We start from the raw sequence: 18552 nt of genomic DNA, 5'->3' as shown, positions 1-18552 counted from the left end.
CACTTCTCAGCTGAGCCAGCTAAACCACAAGGAATGGTGCAAGGCTAGCAAGACTGATGGCACAGACTTAGCCTGTACCTATTTACTCTTTATGACGATCCTATACGTGGGTACTGTTACCCCATTTTATGAGTGAGGAGCCCAAGGTACACAGAGGCTAAATAAATAGATGGACTATTTTGGCTCTATCAGTTATTAAAATGATGACATACTTCAATTCCAGCTGGCAAACATCCCCTGCCCTGAGCTGCTGGAGTGCCTCCTGGGAGCCATAGTCTTAAGTTTCATACCACACCTGCCACAGATGGGAGTTGCCAGAAGGCCTGTGCCAGCTACACCTCCAGTGTTAGTTCTGATTAGTTGGTACCTGAAAAGATGCTTACTGAAAAATTTTTTAGTATTTCACCTGAGAAAAGGGTTGGCATTTTTAATGATATATATATTTTTTAACATAATAGCAAACAAATACACTTTGCCAAGAGCCCAAAGAGTTAATCAGAAGAATTTAGCCCAGACTTTGAGATATGGAAGATTATTAAATGCTAAGAAGTAGTACCCAGCACTGACTAAAGTCATGGACCCAACATGTTTTCTGCCTTAGTACCTTGGAGGGACACCAAGAACTCCCCACAGTCATGTGACAGTGACTATCAGGGCTTGCAACCGAGAGGAGTGGGAATCAATTTCAGAGTGGCTGCAAAACTTTCTAGGCAACAGCCAGGGGACCAAGCCAGGGGCAGGTCCCATGAGTTCACTGGCTGGAGTCATTCTCTTGATCTGAGGGAAAAATCACCTGTACCCTTCACCCCAACTCCCACACAAAGCCCACTGTGGAAATGTCCCTGGAAGCACTCACATTTCAACAAGGAATAGAGAATAAAGATTATTGTTTCTGAATGATCTCTGCCTTTGAGTGGTATGTTTAGACAGCACTGAAACCTCAGTAAGCCACATTTTTCTTCACAGAAAGTAGATCTCCCGTGAAAGGCACATCTCCAAGGCAGGGTAGTCTGCAGCCAGTTAGGAAGTTGGTCATGCTTGCCTTCAATCACTGCCATCTTGATGTTCAGGCTTCCTGTAGCTGGGCTGCACCAGGAGCCAAATTCTTTCTATCCCCAATTTCTAAATCCCTTTCCTCAAAAGTGTATGGCATCTATTCATGACAAGACATTAGCAGCTTAAAGCACTGTACCCTTAATTCCAAAGGTTAATTGGTATTTTTTATATATAACCACTTCTTTTATTGAGATATAATTCACATGCCCTAAAATCCACTCTTTTAAAGTGTACAATTCAGTGTTTTTTAGTACAACAGTCCCCTCTTATCCATAGGACATACATTTGAAGACCTCCAGTGGATGTCTGAAACTATGACTACTACCAAGCAGTATATCTACTACCAAGCCCTAGATACACTGTGTTTTCCTATACATGCATATCGATGACAAAGTTTAATTCACTAAGAACCATAAGAGATTAATAATAAAACTGTAATATAATAAATAATTATAATAAAAGTTAAATACACGTGGCCTGGGTATCTTATTGTACTATTATCACCCTTCTTCTTGTAACTCATCCATTTGATAACCAAGACAGCTACTAAGTGACTAATGGGTGGGTAGCATATGAAGTGTAGATATGCTTGACAAAAGGGTCCTGAGTGGTGTAAGATTTTATCATGCTAACTCAAAACAGCGTGAAATTTAACTTACAAATTATTTATGGAATTTCCCATTTAATATTTTCATACTATGGTTGACTGTAGGTAGCTGAATCCATGGACTACTGTATATTGAGAGATGTGACCGTTCACTACTATATAATTTTAGAATATTTTAATCACCCCAAAATAAACCCCTTACTCATTAGCAGTCACTCGCTATCTCCACTTCCTCTGGCCTCTGGAGACTACTACTGTACTTCTTTTCTATAGATTTGTCTATTCTGGACATTTCCTATAAATGGAAGAATTTGTGGTCTTTTGAAACTGGTTTCTTTCACTTAACATTATGACTTAACATTATGGGCAACAAGGATTATCCATGTTGAAGCATATGTCAGCATCTCATTCCTATTTATGGGCAAATAATATTCAATTATTTAGTCCCACTGCATTTTGCTTATCCACTCATCAGTTGCTAGACATTGAGGTTCTTTCCACTTTTTGGGTATTATGAATAATGCTGCCATAAACATTTGTATACAAGTTTGTGTGGGCATATGTTTTCGTTTCTTTTGGTGTATACCTAGAAGTGGAATGGCTGAGTCATATGGTAACTCTATGTGTAACCATTTGCATAACAGCCAAACTGTTTTCCCAAGTGGCTGCATCATTTTATATTCCCACTAGCAATGTATGAGGGTTGATTTCTCCACTTCCTCTCCAACAGTTGTTACTTTTTTGATTCTAGCCATCCTATGGGTGTGAAGTGGTAACTCATTGTGGTTTGGGTTTTAAGACAGAGTCCCACTCTGTCACCTGGGCTAGAGTGCCATGGCATCATCATAGCAACCTCAAACTCCTGGGTTCAAGCAATCCTCTTGCTCCTACAGACCCCTAGAACAACGTCGGCTACTTTTTCTATTTTTAGTAGGGACAGGGTCTAACTCTTGCTCAGGCTGGTCTCCAACTCCAGAGCTCAAGGCATCAGCCTGCCTTAGCCTCCCAGAGTGCTAGGATTACAGGCATGAGCCACTGTGCCCACCTGTCGTTGTGGTTTTGACTGGTATCTTTCTGATGACATGGAAATGCTGAGCATTTTTTCATGTGCTTGTTGACAACTGTACATTTCCCTCAGAGAAGTGACCATTCAAATAATTTGCCCATTTTTCACTTAGGATTTTCATCTTTTTCATTGAGTGGTAAGAGTTCTTTATATATTCTAGATACAACTCTCTTATCAGATACAAAATTTGCAAATATTTTCTCCACTTCAGTGGGTTGACTTTTCACCTTTCTGATGGTGTCCTTTGAAGTACAAAAGCTTTTAATTTTGATAGTGTATTTATCAAATGTATTTTTTGTTGTTGTTCATGTTCTTGGTAACGTATCTAACAAGAATTAAGACATCTCCCATTCTGAGGGCTGTTTGCTTGCTTTACTTACTGTGTTCTTGGCTATGCAGAAGCTTTTTAGTTTGATCAAGTCCCAATAGTGTATTTCTGAAGCAGCTTCAATTGCCCGGGGGGTCCTTCTCATAAAAAACTCGCCCAACCCAATTTCTTCAAGGGTTTTCCCTACACTCTCTTCTAGTATTTTTATAGTTTCATGTCTTAGGTTTAAATCTTTAATCCAGTGAGAGTCTATCTTGGTTAATGGTGAAAGGTGTGGGTCCAGTTTCAGTCTTCTACAGGTTGCCAGCCAGTTCACCCAGCATCATTTGTTAAATAGGGAATCTTTTCCCCACTGAATGTTTTTAATTGGCTTGTCAAAGATTAAATAACAATAAGTAGCTGGATTCATCTCTTGGTTCTCTATTCTGTTCCAGACATCTACTTCTCTGTTTTTGTGCCAGTACCATGCTGTTTTGATCACTATCGATTTGTAGTATAGTCTGAGGTCTGGTAGCGTGATTCCTCCTGCTTTGTTTTTATTTTTGAGTAATGTCTTGGCTATTCGAGGTTTTTTTCTGATTCCATATAAAACGAAGTATTATTTTTTCAAGATCTTTAAAGTATGACAGTGGAGCTTTAATGGGGATTGCGTTGAAATTATATATTGCTTTGGGTAGTATGGACATTTTAACAATGTTGATTCTTCCCAACCATGAGCATGGTATATTTTTCCATTTGTTAACATTCTCAGCTATCTCTTTTCTTAGAGTTTCATAGTTCTCTTTATATAGATCTTTCACATCCTTTGTGTGGTTTAATAACCAGAATCCACAGAGAACTCAAACGCATTAGCAAGAAAAGAACAAGGGATCCCATCGCAGGCTGGGCAAGGGACTTGAAGAGAAACTTCTCTGAAGAAGACAGGCGCACGGCCTTCAGACATATGAAAAAATGCTCATCATCTTTAATCATCAGAGAAATGCAAATCAAAACTACTTTGAGATATCATCTAACTCCAGTGAGACTAGCCTATATCACAAAATCCCAAGACCAGAGATGTTGGCGTGGATGTGAAGAAAAGGGAACACTTTTGCACTGCTGGTGGGAATGCAAATTAATACATTCCTTTTGGAAAGAGATATGGAGAACACTTAGAGATCTAAAAATAGATCTGCCATTCAATCCTGTAATCCCCCTACTGGGCATATACCAAGAAGACCAAAAATCACACCATAACAAAGATATTTGTATCAGAATATTTATTGCAGCCCTATTCATAATTGCTAAATCATGGAAAAAGCCCAAGTGCCCATCGATCCACAAATGGATTAATAAATTGTGGTATATGTACACCATGGAATATTATGCAGCCTTAAAGAAAGATGGAGACTTTACCTCTTTCATGTTTACATGGATGGAGCTGGAACATATTCTTCTTAGTAAAGTGTCTCAAGAATGGAAGAAAAAGTACCCAATGTACTCACCCTTATTATGAAACTAATGTAGGACCTTCACATGAAAGCTATAACCCAGTTACAACCTAAGAATAGGGAGAAAGGGGAAAGGGAGGGGAGGGAGGGGGGAGGGAGGGGGAAGGAGGGGGATTAATGGGACTACACCTGCGGTGCATCTTATAAGGGTATATGTGAATCCTAGTAAATGTGGAATGTAAAGGTCTTAGCAAAATAACTAAGAAAATGCTACAAAAGCTATATTAACTAATGTGATGAAAATGTGTCAAACGATCTATGAACCAAGTGTATGGTGCCCCACGATCATACTAATGTACACAGCTATGGTTTAATAAAAAGAAAAAAAAGAATTAAGACATCTAAAAGGAATCAGCTGCAGATCTTACTCATTTCTACAAACATCAGGAATGTCATAAAAGAGTTTTTATTCTTTCTACTTGAAACAAACTTTAATTTTATTTTTATTATGAAATAGTAAAGATATTGAAAAAGATAAAAAGAATAGCATACATCTTTTTCCCCACTACCCAACTTAAGAAAACTTCAATAAAGCTGAAGTCCCCTGTGTCCCCTTCATTTTTCCCCTTTCAGAGGTAACCATTATCCTGAATTTGATGTTTGTTATTCTCATGCACTTTTTAGACTCTTATTACATATGTATTCATTATTATATTATCTTTTTAAATTTTACATAAATAGCACCATGTAGTAAATATTTTGTAAATTGCCTTTTCTCCCCTCCATGTAGAGAGGCAGTGAAGCCAGGCAAAGAAATGAGGTTTGTTAGGAGTTTTCTTAAAAGTTAAAAAGTTCTGATTTACAAAGTAAATAAATAAAACTCTGCTCTTAAAAATCTAGCTATGTAGATCTGGATACTGTTATTCTTCTGTTCTCGGTTTTCTAGGATATTCCATGGAAAATTTCCAGGCAGAAATTTTGAAATAAACATTCTTTTAAAACTTTGAAAATACCAGCCTGAACAAAATCAAGTTCCTGTCTCTACAAAAAAAATAGAAAAATGAGCCAGCTGTGCTGGTGCACATCTATAGTCCCAGCTACTGAAGAGGCTGAGGCAGGAGGATCGCTTGAGCTCAGGAGTTGGAGGTTGTGAGATACAATGACCTCACCCTACTCCACCTGGACAACAGAGCAAACCCTGGTCTTGAGAAAAGAACAAAACAAAACAAAACAAAAAAATCTCTGAAAATGAAGCACTTGTAGAAACTCAAGCTGGGGGTGTGAGCCTTCCCAAAGCTTAAGTAAAATGACAGAACTGCAGTCCTTTGTGCAGTTTTTTGGAATAAATGGCACTCTTGAGCTCCTGCCTGAAAAGCCTGATGGGTCTGCAAAGCCACAACTTCTTTCCTTTAAAAAAAACAACAATAGCCTGACTCTGGGCAGCTAGCCCCATATACCAGAGGTGGCAGGTTCAAACCTGGCCCCGGCCAAAAACTGCAACAACAAACAAACAAAAAAATAGCCTGACCTTTCAGTCTCAGAAAAGAAATCTAAGACATTCATCTTTGGCACAAAAACCAAATCCTTTAACAGTCATCTGGCCTTTTGGGGGTCTCCTTATTTATTGCCCGAGTCAGACATTTCATATTTTACTCATCCACTTCCTGGTCTAATTTCTTCTTGCTGTGGATTCAAGATCCATCTAAAGTTGGGTTTGGTTGCTTCAGAATCAGTACAAGAGTTGAGAGCTTACCAGTCCACCACATTGCACCTTCCCACTCTCAAGACGGAGTAACCACAGCAGGGGAACTGACCTGACTCCTCTGAGGTGTCAATTAGCAAAGCACAAAGGGAAAAGCTGGTACCAAACAGCTTCCTTCAGTAGAAAGCTAAACAGATATAATTTACAACCAAGGGGTGTTCCCAATCAGCAGAGCAGGACATCTGCACAGATCATGTAGCTGCAGCTGCCACCTTTCCCTTCTGAGGGCTGACTTCACTGCCAGTACATACATCCACCCTACTAAATGGGCCCTCAAGGATTGGCTAGAAGAATCAACAGTGAACCCTTATTACATAAAAGGATTCCCTGAGTAAAGCGTACATCTTGCCACCAACAAACAGTATGGCACTCTTCTGGATGAACAGGTGCTCTTCCTCTGTGACGTCCATGATTATCATTTGAATCTTCTTCTGACCTCACTGCTCCTACCACTACTTACTGCTGCCTTACTGCTTCAGGCAGATTCTTCCAGCCAAAGTTCCACGGTAGCCCAGAACTTCTCTAATTCTGTGAATCAGTGCTCTCTAACATCAAGTCAAGGAAGTAAAGAAAATCATACCTGCCAATGATTTAGGAGGATTACTCCTTTACACAGCAGTAAAACAAAACCTGAAGGAAATTCGCCTTTTGTTCTCAAGAACAGAACTAAAGGGATATTTATATGTTTGGCAGAGATTTATCTGTAATTTTTCTGTTTGGACTAAAGTTATAAATTGGCATCTACTGTGAAATGTTAATCACTTAGAACAAGGAAGGCCAAAAGCGAACAAAAAAAACACAAGGAAGAAGCCCAAAAGAGATAAAGTACTAGACACAGATTATTTAATTTACTTAATGCCTAGTCTATTCTTCAAAAGTAGAATGCAAGGGCAAAAGGGTTCAAAAGTAATGTCCTGGGTAAACAATTTTCTTCCATAGTCAACGAAAAGTTTCTCATACACACTAATATGTCTAGAGCTCATATACAAAGCAGTGTAAAAGAACCATTTCAAAAAACTGAAAACATTTTCTCTTGGTTGACAGTGTATTTCCTAATTGTTAACAGACCACCTTCCAGTATAAGCAGAACTAAAAATCCTTGAGAAAAATAAGAGATTCAGCAGTTGGGTATTTTAATAAAGACAGGTCTCACTCTCCCTGGCTCCCCATTCACCTTTTTTTTTTTTAAATCAATTTTCCATCTGATTTTAAAATATGAAACGTTTCACAAATTTGCATATCATCCGTGCACAGGGGCCACGCTATCTTCTCTGTATCATTCCAATTTTAGTATGTGTGCTGCCAAAGCAAGCACTCACCTTTTTTTTTTTTTTTGAGACAGAGTCTCAAGCTGTCTTCCTCTAGTAGAGTGCCACAGCAACCTCAAACTCTTGGGCTTAAGCAATTCTCTTGCCTCAGCTTCCCAAGTAGCTGGGATTACAGGCTCCTCCTACAATGCTCAGCTATTATTTGGTTGTAGTTGTCATTGTGGTTTGGCAGGCCTGGACTGGATTCAAACTCGCCAGCTCTGGTGTATGTGGCTGGTGCCCTAGCTGCTGAGCTACAGGCTCCAAGCCACCCCATTCACCTTTTTATGAAGGTAAGTTATATAAGTCATGAGAGATTAATATGGTAGCTTCTGTCATTTTGATAACCAAATAAGAAAAAAAAACCCCTGAAAATAGAACCAAACTAGGGCTGGGTATGGCGGCCAAAACCTGTAATCTCAGCTACTTGGGAGTTTGAGGTGGAAGAATCACATGAGTCCAGGAATTTGAGGCTACAGTTAGTGGGCTATGATCATGCCACTACAACTCCAGCCTGGGCAATAGAGCGGGACTTCATGTCTTTTAAAAACAACAACAACAACAAAAAAAAAAAAAACCTGGACACAGTGGCTCATGTCTATAATCCCAGCACTCTGGGAGGCTGGGGCGGGTATACTGCTTGAGCTCAGGAATTGGAGACCAGCCTGAGCAACAGCAAACTGCATCTATAAAAAAATAGCCAGGTGTTGTAGCAGGCACCTGTAGTCCCAGCTACTAGGAGGCTGAGGCAAGAGGATTACTTGAGCCCAAGAGTTTGAGGTTGCTGTAAGCTATGATGCCAAGGCACTCTACCAAGGGTGACAAAGTAAGACTCTGTCTCGAAAAATAAAATTGAAATTAAATAAATAAAAGAAGAACCAGCCAAGGGAAAGGTTCTTTGGGATATTTTTCAAACATCCTATACTTGCTTCAATGTTCAGCCAAGTATAAAGTCCATGCAGTCCCAAGATCTTACCCTCATGTACTGGGTTCTGGAATGTGACCAGAAGCTGAGTTTTTTTCCCCAGGAGAATAGTGCCTAGAACTAGAAGCTTTTGACTCTCTTTGAAATCTCACTGATCCCAGCTGGAAAATGAGGTAGGACAATAGGAAAATTCATTCAATCGTCTTCAGTCAAGATCCAACACACCAAGGGTTACTTGCAAAACATCTTGGGAACAGGATACAGCTAATGCTTAGAAAAATTTAGCATTTTATAATAAGATTTGTTAGCAAATATAATCCACTTTCACATCCAAAAGATAAACGGAGAATGGTTCCAGGCATCACCTAATTAACTGAAGCAGAGTGGGGAAAAAAAGTCCTCAGAAAATGTCATTGTTTAAATACACTCTATTTTATTTTGTCTTAAAATAGTTTAACCTTTATGCTACAGACTTATTTCAAAAAACAAAATCTTATCTTGCACCAAAAAATATATATATAACACTCTGTTTTATTATTTTTTCCCAAAGACCATTAAATACTAAATGGAAACAAAAACTAAATAATGAGTGTAAAGAACCAAATTTTGTTTTAAAAACTAGAGTTGCACATTTGAAAACATTAATTCTAAGCAATGATTTGTCATCACTGCATCAAGTCCACACTCACACTCCAGCAACAGCATATCTGTTAACCGCCAAGTGCATTGTTCCTAGCCATACAATGGCTAACATTTCATTTTCACGGTATGAGGAGCAAAAGGCTTCAATGACCTTTAAAAAACAACAACAAATATATTTCCTAGTTATCCAGTGATTTTTTTTAAGATCACTACCTTTTAAAATTTGTTAAAAGAATAAGTAGTGTTTTAAATAAAATGAAAAAATACAACAGCATTGGACTAAAATACGTGATTATTTTAAACAGTGCACAATCTGAGGAAGTTTGGTTAGGGCACAATCATTTTTATATATACATGGAAGTCACATCGTACACATGTTGGACAATAGGGATTAAGGGCTCTTCGCCTTTAAAAAAAAGGTTAAAACAGAGACAAAATTGTATCCCCAGCTTTTTCAAACACATTGTGACAGCATAAAAAGCAGGCAACAAATTTATTTTTGTTACCTATGGTGCTTAATCTGCTAAAAGTAATGATGAACAAATGACTAGATTAGCAAATCAGATGGTTCATATTGACAATCAATAACAATAAAAACAGTTTATGGGTTGCACAATTGTAAAGAATAATGGAGTCCATTCAGTCTGGCCCCTACCATCAAAATAAAAAGACAACTAGAGAGCAGCAATTGTAAGTTGCAGGGCAGTCATGCTGATGCAAAAGCTAGGTCACTGCTCTGATTTTTTTCTAATTGTTAGGGAGATAAACTTAACTAAGTCAGAAGTATAAACCAAACTATGACCTGCCTGTACCATTTTAACAGAGACATTACTTCGAACAACGTCCCGTGAAGCATAAAATACTATTTAAGCCACCAAATGCAAAACTTTCATTTAAAAAAAATCCTTTTAGGAGAAATTTCAAATGTTACAGGAGTTGTATATCACAGAATCTTATGATTAATATTTTGCCTGAGGCTTGGTGCCTGTAGCTCAAGCAGCTAAGGCGCCAGCCACATACACGGCAGCAGGCGGGTTTGAATCCAGCCTGGGCCCGCCAAACAACAATGACAATTACAACCAAAAAATAGCCAGGTGTTGTGGCAGGTGCCTGTAATCCCAGTTACTTGGGAGGCTGAGGCAAGAGAATCGCTTAAGCCCAAGAGTTTGAGGTTGCTGTGAGCTATGACGCCACAGCACTCTACCCAGGGCAACAGCTTGAGACTCTGTCTCAAAAATAATAATAATAATAATAATAATTTGCCTGCAATCACATCCCCATTCTTCTGGATGTAGCAGTGAAAGAAGAGTTGCAACAGTCTCTCTCTAGTTAGTTATTAGGTAGAAAAGCCCCAACCTAGTAGGAAAGAGAGTCGACTGCCTTTACCATTCTTCTCCCTCCCCTTTTTGTATTTAATATCCAAATTTCTGTTCTGCTACATCAAGTCAGGTACATCAATAAGAACAAGTGAGGGGAAAGTATAACATGATATAATGTAAAGGGCCAAAAAAGGGCTTGGTTACAACTCTACTCTCTATTCCCAATCCACAGTGCACACAGCACACTAAAAGATTCCTCTCTTTTGAGGATGACTGTTAGGACCTAAAGAAAAAATGTCATGGGAAATCATCTGCTTTGTGAAATTGGGGAAAATATACTATTTAACACAAGAATATGTAATGTAAAAACATTCTTTAAAACATTCTTTAAAATTCTTTAAAACATTCTTTAAAATTCTTTCAGGCGCCCTAATATCGTGAGGAAAAACTAAGCTGCAAAAACTTCAAGTCATAGAATCCACTCTATTCTTCTCCCAATGATTTTCCTGGAAAACACAGACCAGAAATTGTACATTTCTGCTTTGTCTAGTATTTTAATTCAAGTCAAAAATGATGTGTAACAGTAAAATTCAATAAATTAATCCTAAAGTAAAATGTGAAGGTCCAAGGATACACCAGTAGTGAGTTTCCAGAAGATCCTATTTTTGCTCTGGCCTCTGGGTCTTTGGTTTTTGTCTAAAATTCTGGCCATGTGAGATACCGCTATACAAGGTGCTAAAACTGGAAATTCATGATCTTAAAAACCTGATCTATTAAAAATAGATTGGAAGAAAAATAAAAAGTTGAAGAACAGAGGCCAGATCAAATGAGATGCTATCAGAGAAGGTCAAAGAACACATGCTCAAATACATTCCCATAGAAGAAAGGGTGTACAGGAGAACTACCACAACAGGAAGAAGGGTAAAGGAATAAATTAGTCTTTTACTCCCTCAAAAAAAGGCCAGACAGGCAGAGCCAGGCAGACTCTGATGCATGCGCATGCAGGCTGTGTCTCATTCATCTCAGCAGCCCCCCTTCCCAGCGCCTTACGCAGAGCAGGCACTTGGTAAATGCGTGTTTGCTAAATGAAAACTGCCAATGGTAGCTCTCGTATTCTCATAAGAGCCACTAAGGCATTTGGAGAGGGTGACAAGGACCATAGCAACAGTAACAATGGAAATAAAAACAAAAAAAGCAAACAAAAAGGGAGGCCTTCTAAGCCAAAATTACTTCACTCCCCCGTGTACAATACATAGTGTTCTAACTCTAGGTATTGCTTTTAAAATAATTCACTAGTAACTACAACATGTTATAAGAAAAGTAGTAACTAATGCCACAAAACTCTAATGCTGGCATTTCCTGAATTCCCTGAAGCTCCTACTACATTTTGCTATTCCTTAATTATCAGATTTCTTATGGTTTACTTTTATTATAGTATTTTTTTAGAAGGATAGAAGAAAACTACCCAAATACAGCATCAGGTCCAATTCAGCTCAAGTGTTAAATATAGTTGTTATATATACCCTTTATAGAGAGACCAGCTATGAAAAAAAGGCACTTTTCTCTCAGATCTGCAAGTGCCTGAGGCCTCAGAAGCCACACATCTTTCTCTATTCTTCCTAGGTAAAAGGTTACTGTGTTCCCATTATTTGAGAACAAAAGTTGAGGGAGAGAGATTTCCCCGCTGATCTCTCAATACTCTCTTCAGATGCCGGAAAACCTCATGGTAGGTATCTATCCAAAATGCCTCTGTCCCAAAAGAGATATTTTCCAAAGAGCTAAGAATTATTGCAACAAGGAGACCAACTAAGTCACCTTAGTAGTATTTACAAACACAAAAGGACATGTCAATTATTTGTGTTGTGGGAAGTCAACCAGGAAGAAGGAAAAGAAGGCAAAAGACATAAGCTAAAAGAAAAAATATTTTACATACTTTTGTCTATTTTTGACAGGTTTTTAAATGCACATGCCCTACTAGGTACCAATAAGGACCTGAATGATACGTGTGTGAATGCCCTAAGATGGGAGTGCCTATGCAGTGGGCAGATAGTGGTCAAGTCTAGGTATTAATTTCATTATACAGAAAATAAATACAAAATTCAAAAACTGAAAATCCATTTTACCTGGTAACTAAAATATGATTCTAAAAGGAAAGCAGAGTTTCCTAAGGCTAAAAATTACCAAGTAAAATAAAATTGTCTAATGAAATTCATCATTCTTATATTCCTACTGAGGGAAAGAAGAAATTCTTTTCTCTGTGGTAAGTTATGTTCCTAAGTGACTTCTTTTAATTAAGGGGGCAGAGGGGTGGTCAGGTGGGATTTTCCATGAGTTTCAATTCTACAAACGCCACAAACAGCTTCTGAAGCTGAAGCTATGACAATGAACTTCCATGTCACAAATAGGAGAGGAAGTAGAAGGGAACAGTGCAGAGGAAATACAGTGACATTGTATTACAGTAGGTATTTACGTCTGCTATCCTCATCCAAGGTAAGGTCAACAACTTCTGCTGGTGAAGCCCACGTTTGCTGGGGAGTCACCGCAGTCCATGACTGTGTTTGCCGGGTGCTAACATACTGCGTGCCTGGGCCGTGCTTCCATGAAGAAACACTCTGAATCACACCTCCTCGAGGATGAACACACCTGCAATTGAGATGACAAACAAGAGCATGGTTAATCCCAGCACAGGAAAAGTAGAAGTCATTATAACTTCAATTGTACTGATCGATATTTTTACCAAGATAAGCCTACTATGCAAGTGCACAAAATCCACAATTAATACCCTTTCCATGTCTGTTTGTCTTCCGCTTTCAAACCCCTCAGTTTAGCCTTAAAAAGGCCAAAAGACTCATCTCGGTTAGAAACTCCAAAGTTGTGTCCAGATAAGTCACTGACCACGGGTAAGACGATGTTCTTCTTAATTCATTTAAACCTCTGAGATCTTCAAGGCAGGGCAACATATAAATCCAGAACAAAATTAAGATGCCCAAACCATCTTAGTCTGAATATACAATGACAGTGACAGTAATACCTCTTTACAGATTAGATTTCTTAAAGTCTGTAAGTACTAGGTCATGTATAAAGGATCAATTTCCCTTGTCCTAGAGGTCACAATAGAAACACTTGGCTCATTGTTCAGAACCACTTATAATTTGGTTCAGTGAAAATAACAAAGTTGAAGTACTCAATTTAGGCTCCTTAAAAGAGTCCTATCAGAAGGAAGAACTGCCTTGCTGATGAATCACACTAAAACTTCATTGGAAGAAAATTGTTTCAGAAACACGCATTGAATTGATGGCTTGACTTCCACTTTCCAGTCAAATGACAGAATTCTGAGGCTGATGGATAAAGCACTAAGTTTTCACTCAAATCAGAGGAAGGCAGGCAGCTATCACTGCTACCTATGTCCTCAAACCTAAATTAGTGAGAAGCAACAAGTGTCGCCAATTTAGTACCACCAATTACCACAGTGGCTCCCGAGCAGCTGTTCTGACAATCTACATACAAAGAGTGACGCTGGGTCACTTGAGAATTCTAGCTTTGATGTAATGTTACCCCTACAACCTGGTTCAAAAGAACATTAGGGTCACAATGGACAAGACGCAATTGTAAAACTGCCTCAAAGACCCTTAAGTCCAAGAAAGATGCTCTGTCCAACAAAGGCTACCTACCTGAGAACTACTCCCTTAATGAGACATGCTGAAGAACAGATCCTCAGGATCAAAGCAGGGGACACAATGCATATTTATTACAGTACCAGAGACATGTCATCTGTTCAGAAATGAGCTAAGTAGCCACTAACCCAAAGACTACTACATTTTCAAAGATTAGCGAGTAAAAAGCATTAAAATAAGGGCCCTAAAGCCCAATGTCTAATGCGTATCTGTCCAACCCATTAAGTAAACTCAGATTATGTGACCATGTGGTCATAGAAGAATGTCAGCCCAAGGAGCCCAGTTAACAGTTATATGGCTGATGGCCAATATACTATGTTCACTGAGGAGTTGCACATACATTTCATTTGACAATTCTAATAGACCTTTGAGGAAGGCATGGAAGTTATTATCCACATTTTATTGAGAGAGAGGGACAGACTTAAACAGGTTACATGATTTGCTTGAAAGTAGTAGTCAAGAACTTTAAGACAACTCTGATACCATGGCCATATCATGTTGTTGCTTTACAGATTTTATATTGTAAAAACAAAAATAAAGTTCTCGAACAGTTCAAAAGTTCATCTGTATAAGCACTAATTGAAGTAAAGCTGGCATTTTTTACTAAGAATTCAGGCAACGAGTGTCTACAAAGAAAGTCAATATAGTCTTTGGTGGAATTCCTAGAAATATATCTGAAATAAAAGAGGTTTATCATCCCAATTGTTCCTCTGCACTACTCTCTAAGTAACCATACAATGTAACATACAAGCCGCTGGTTTTAAAAAATATCTGATCTCATCTGTTCACTTTACAGAAGGAAAAAACGGAGGCCAAAAGACAACCACCCAGGGTCTTAAGCAAATTAAACACAGAACCAGAACAAAATCACATCTCAACTCACAGGTTTATTTTCCATTAAATAACTATATAACTCCTCGCACTATACCTGAAGTACTATACTATGTTTGATTTGAGAGGAACACTGTCTAGTTCCCAGGAACATTCAATAAACAGCAAAGCAGATTCTAGAAAGTATTTGGTATAGAAAGGGAAATAGGAGAATGACAATTTTAGAGGCCATATTTACTACTAAGGAAAGGCTAAAGGAGAGAGAATAAGGAAATTGAGACACTACAACTATCAAAAATAGATTACTACTGCAGTTATGTTACCAATAATTCAGAAACCAAGTTAGGCCACTTTGAGCAAAAAGGGGAACTTATTAGGATAGTGAAACGCCTCAAAGAATTTTACAACAAGCCTAAACCCTCTCAGTCAATTTTTCTCGCTTTAAAATTTTAGATTCTCTGCAAAATGTGATGAACCTATCTTTGGCCAAAAGCTTTCCTGGTTCTAATTAGTTGTAGATGGAAGGACACTTTCCAAAGAAGGAAGGAGAGTCACTATGAACTGGGTAGCCACCATGAATGATGCTATTTCACACCTTGGACAAAGATCTTGAGAGTACAGTAGGAACCCCATGAATTAGCTTCTGGAGGGCAAGTTTTGGATGATCATTACTGAACAATCACAGACACTGCAAAATGGAATAAATTGCCTTTTAAATGTTCAAGTAATTGCTGCAGCATCTATCACGAATGTTAATAAGATTCTAAGAAGACCTATGAGGTCATCAGTGACTTTAAGATTTATAGAAATAGGGTGGCACCTGTGACTCAAAGGGGTAGGGCGCAGGTCCCATATGCCAGAGGTGGTGGGTTCAAACTCAGCGCCAGCTAAAAAACCACACACACACAAAAGAAAGATTTCTAGAAATATAAAAAGTATTCTTAGAAGCCAGGATAGTTGCAGGGGAAAGACAAGAGAGAGGGTATGAACTGGAAAACGGCACAATAGGACTTCCATTCTTATTGGGATCTGAGGGCTGGTATGTGTTACGGGTCAATAAAACACTCTCCCCCCTCAATTTTTTTAAGTTTAATGACCTCAACCACATTGAATACAATAATAGCTGGGAGATAGATGAGAACAGAACAAAGGCTTTTAACATATTTTTTAAGTGGGGGTGGGAGTCAATCGAGTAAATAGAAAGGCACTGAAAAAACGTTTCAACTGTTTTATAAGGTGATGCACACTACATAATAACTTTTATCAGACAGGAAAAACCTTTTATAAACAGTAAGCCTTGATAGAATAATCTCCTGTTCTACATATACTGAAATGAATAAAGGAGAGATTTTACAGTGAAAATGAGGGAAAAAACACAGAAAGAGAGCAGGCAAGCTCTAATGGCCAGCTTTTGATATAGTTACTTTACTATTCTAAGAAAACAACATTAAAAATTAATCATTTTTGCTCTCATTTACAGAGCCTGAAGGTGACCTCTAAGATAACATTGCTACTTATTTTTCCTAACTGAAGATGAAATGAATCCTTGTGATCTTAGGGAAATCCTTATTTTCCTCCCTAGATTTTTAGGGTTAATGCTAGCAACTGGTTCTATGAAACAATTAGTCCTGTTTTTTTTTTTTTTTCCTGTAGAGACAGAGTCTCATTTTATTGCCCTTAGTAGAGTGCCGTAGCATCACAGCTCATGGCAACCTCCAACTCCTGGGCTTAAGAGATTCTTTTGCCTCAGCCTCCCGAGTAGCTGGGACTACAGGCGCCTGCCACAACACACAGCTATTTTTTTTGTTGTAGTTTGGCCAAGGCTGGGTTTGAACCCGTCACTCTCAATATATGGGGCCAGTGCCCTACCCATTGAGCCACAGGCGCCGCCCAAAACAATTAGTCTTAAATGCAAATTCTTCCTGCATCAATTTTTTTGCTGAGGAATATTATTTTTGGGGGAATTATATTTTTTGCCAATATTAAAACTAATGACAAGATACAGACTAAAATAAGCTAGAGTCTGATTATTCACAAAAGGCTCAGAATAGGTACCAAGGAATTGCCCCAACACACTTCCATAAGGGAAAGTTATGCAGTACATACATTTCATGTTCTTAGAGCAATTACTAACCAGGCTAGGAGGAAGAGAAAAATAAAGGATCAAGAACAAATTAAATTTAAAACTTCTGGCAAAATTAAGTGGGAACAAAAAAACTAGAGATGTTGGGAAAGGCTCTGTCTCACTAGCAAAGAACATTTGTGAAATTGGACTGTCTAAAAATTAACATTTGGAAATAACATTTAGGTTTTATTAGCAATTCACCACAGCAATACAAGGCAGCCATAAAAGATGCATCCAACCATTAGTTTAGTAGGCATGCTTTCTAGGCTAGGAACAGGAGAAACACAAAAGCTAAATGAAAACATCAACATCTAAAATAGAACAAAGATATTAACATGCAAGAAAAAAATCTTATTGGGGGAGGCATCACAACCATAATTACTGAGTGCAAAGGCCAAACAAAATGCTTCTGATCTGAAAAAATGGCACCCAACACAAACCAGAGCAACTACAGCCCCAAAGAAAACAACTAGAGGATCAAATCTGAGTTTAGAAACTCTCAGAAAGCCCATAACAATGTAGAATTATTTTTTAAAATAAATAAGAACAGGACAGCTAAACCCAACAGAAATCCAAACCAAACCTTTACAGTATACATGCAAATCAAATTAGAACAAAAAAATGTGGATCAAAACCTAAAACCTTTTTCCAAGCAATAACCCTACCAGAAGCACATCAATACTTCGTAGCTGCAACCCTAGACCTGTAAAAGAAAATAAAGTCCAAATGAGATATAGACAGCCAAAGGGGTAATTCTGAAGCAACCAACAAGAAAGTCTTTACCCCTCTCAGATTTCTAATTTCAATGTTGGCAAGATTTTCAGGTTACTTCTACAGAAACAGTTGGAAAAAATGTTCAGAAAGGAACAGTGAAGTGAGACTCCATCTTAGACCCAAGACCAAAATAAAAGAAGCTTTAAAATGATAAAGGATTCAGTCAAAAATACTGAACAGAATCTATAAATTCTACATATTCCATTGTCAAGACAGTACATATGTCCCAAAGATTGCCATACATAAGAAAATTCACACATTTTAGACTTTATATTTTTTTATCAACATGAATATTTTGTAAATAAAGGTACATTTAGGTACAATTTCCCATTTTCCCTATGTATGTATGGTTACTTTTGGGACACCCTATATTAATCACCAATGAAGTTTCCAATGGTCGTCACCTACAAGAGATGATTCCCCGAGGATTCAAACCAATGGATTAGAGTAAACCACAGCTTAATGCTTCAGAGTCTATATGAAAAAGTCACTTAACTTTTTAAAGCATGGAATAAATGTCAAATGAATAAAATGACAATCTAGCTATAAAAGACCTATCAAGTTCGGAGAAGGACATAGGAGACAGAGTGTGTGTTTGGGGTGAGGAGGATTGAGAATTTAAACTTCTAAGTTTTAATAGATAAAAGTGATCATTTTAACTCCAACTACCAAAAACTTGGTTAAAAAAAAAAGGAGGAACCTAACA

At 38.1% G+C, this 18552-nt stretch overlaps 1 protein-coding gene and 1 non-coding gene across 9 annotated transcripts in view; both read right to left on the bottom strand.

Annotated features, from left to right (window-relative positions):
• Positions 1-7458: 7458 nt before the first annotated feature.
• LOC128572162 (U6 spliceosomal RNA) lies at positions 7459-7564 on the bottom strand. Its single transcript, XR_008376074.1, has one exon. It is a non-coding gene; the product is annotated as a U6 spliceosomal RNA (small nuclear RNA).
• Positions 7565-8894: 1330 nt separating this feature from the next.
• The window catches only part of ARK2N (arkadia (RNF111) N-terminal like PKA signaling regulator 2N), an 80982-nt gene continuing 71324 nt past the window's right edge, over positions 8895-18552 (bottom strand). For 5 of the 8 annotated variants that reach the window (XM_053571694.1, XM_053571701.1, XM_053571696.1 and 2 more), the window contains one exon: positions 8895-13085. In XM_053571694.1, the coding sequence (XP_053427669.1) occupies positions 12896-13085 (190 nt within the window). In that variant the 3' untranslated portion in view covers positions 8895-12895. Of the gene's footprint in view, positions 13086-15576; positions 15636-17714; positions 17776-18552 lie in introns of those variants that run through there. The other 3 variants (XM_053571698.1, XM_053571699.1, XM_053571700.1) reach the window with 3 other exon arrangements.

Source organism: Nycticebus coucang, chromosome 19 (genome assembly GCF_027406575.1).
Source record: "Nycticebus coucang isolate mNycCou1 chromosome 19, mNycCou1.pri, whole genome shotgun sequence".
Taxonomy (NCBI): Eukaryota; Metazoa; Chordata; class Mammalia; order Primates; family Lorisidae; genus Nycticebus; species Nycticebus coucang.
This window is presented reverse-complemented; position numbering and strand designations above follow the sequence as displayed.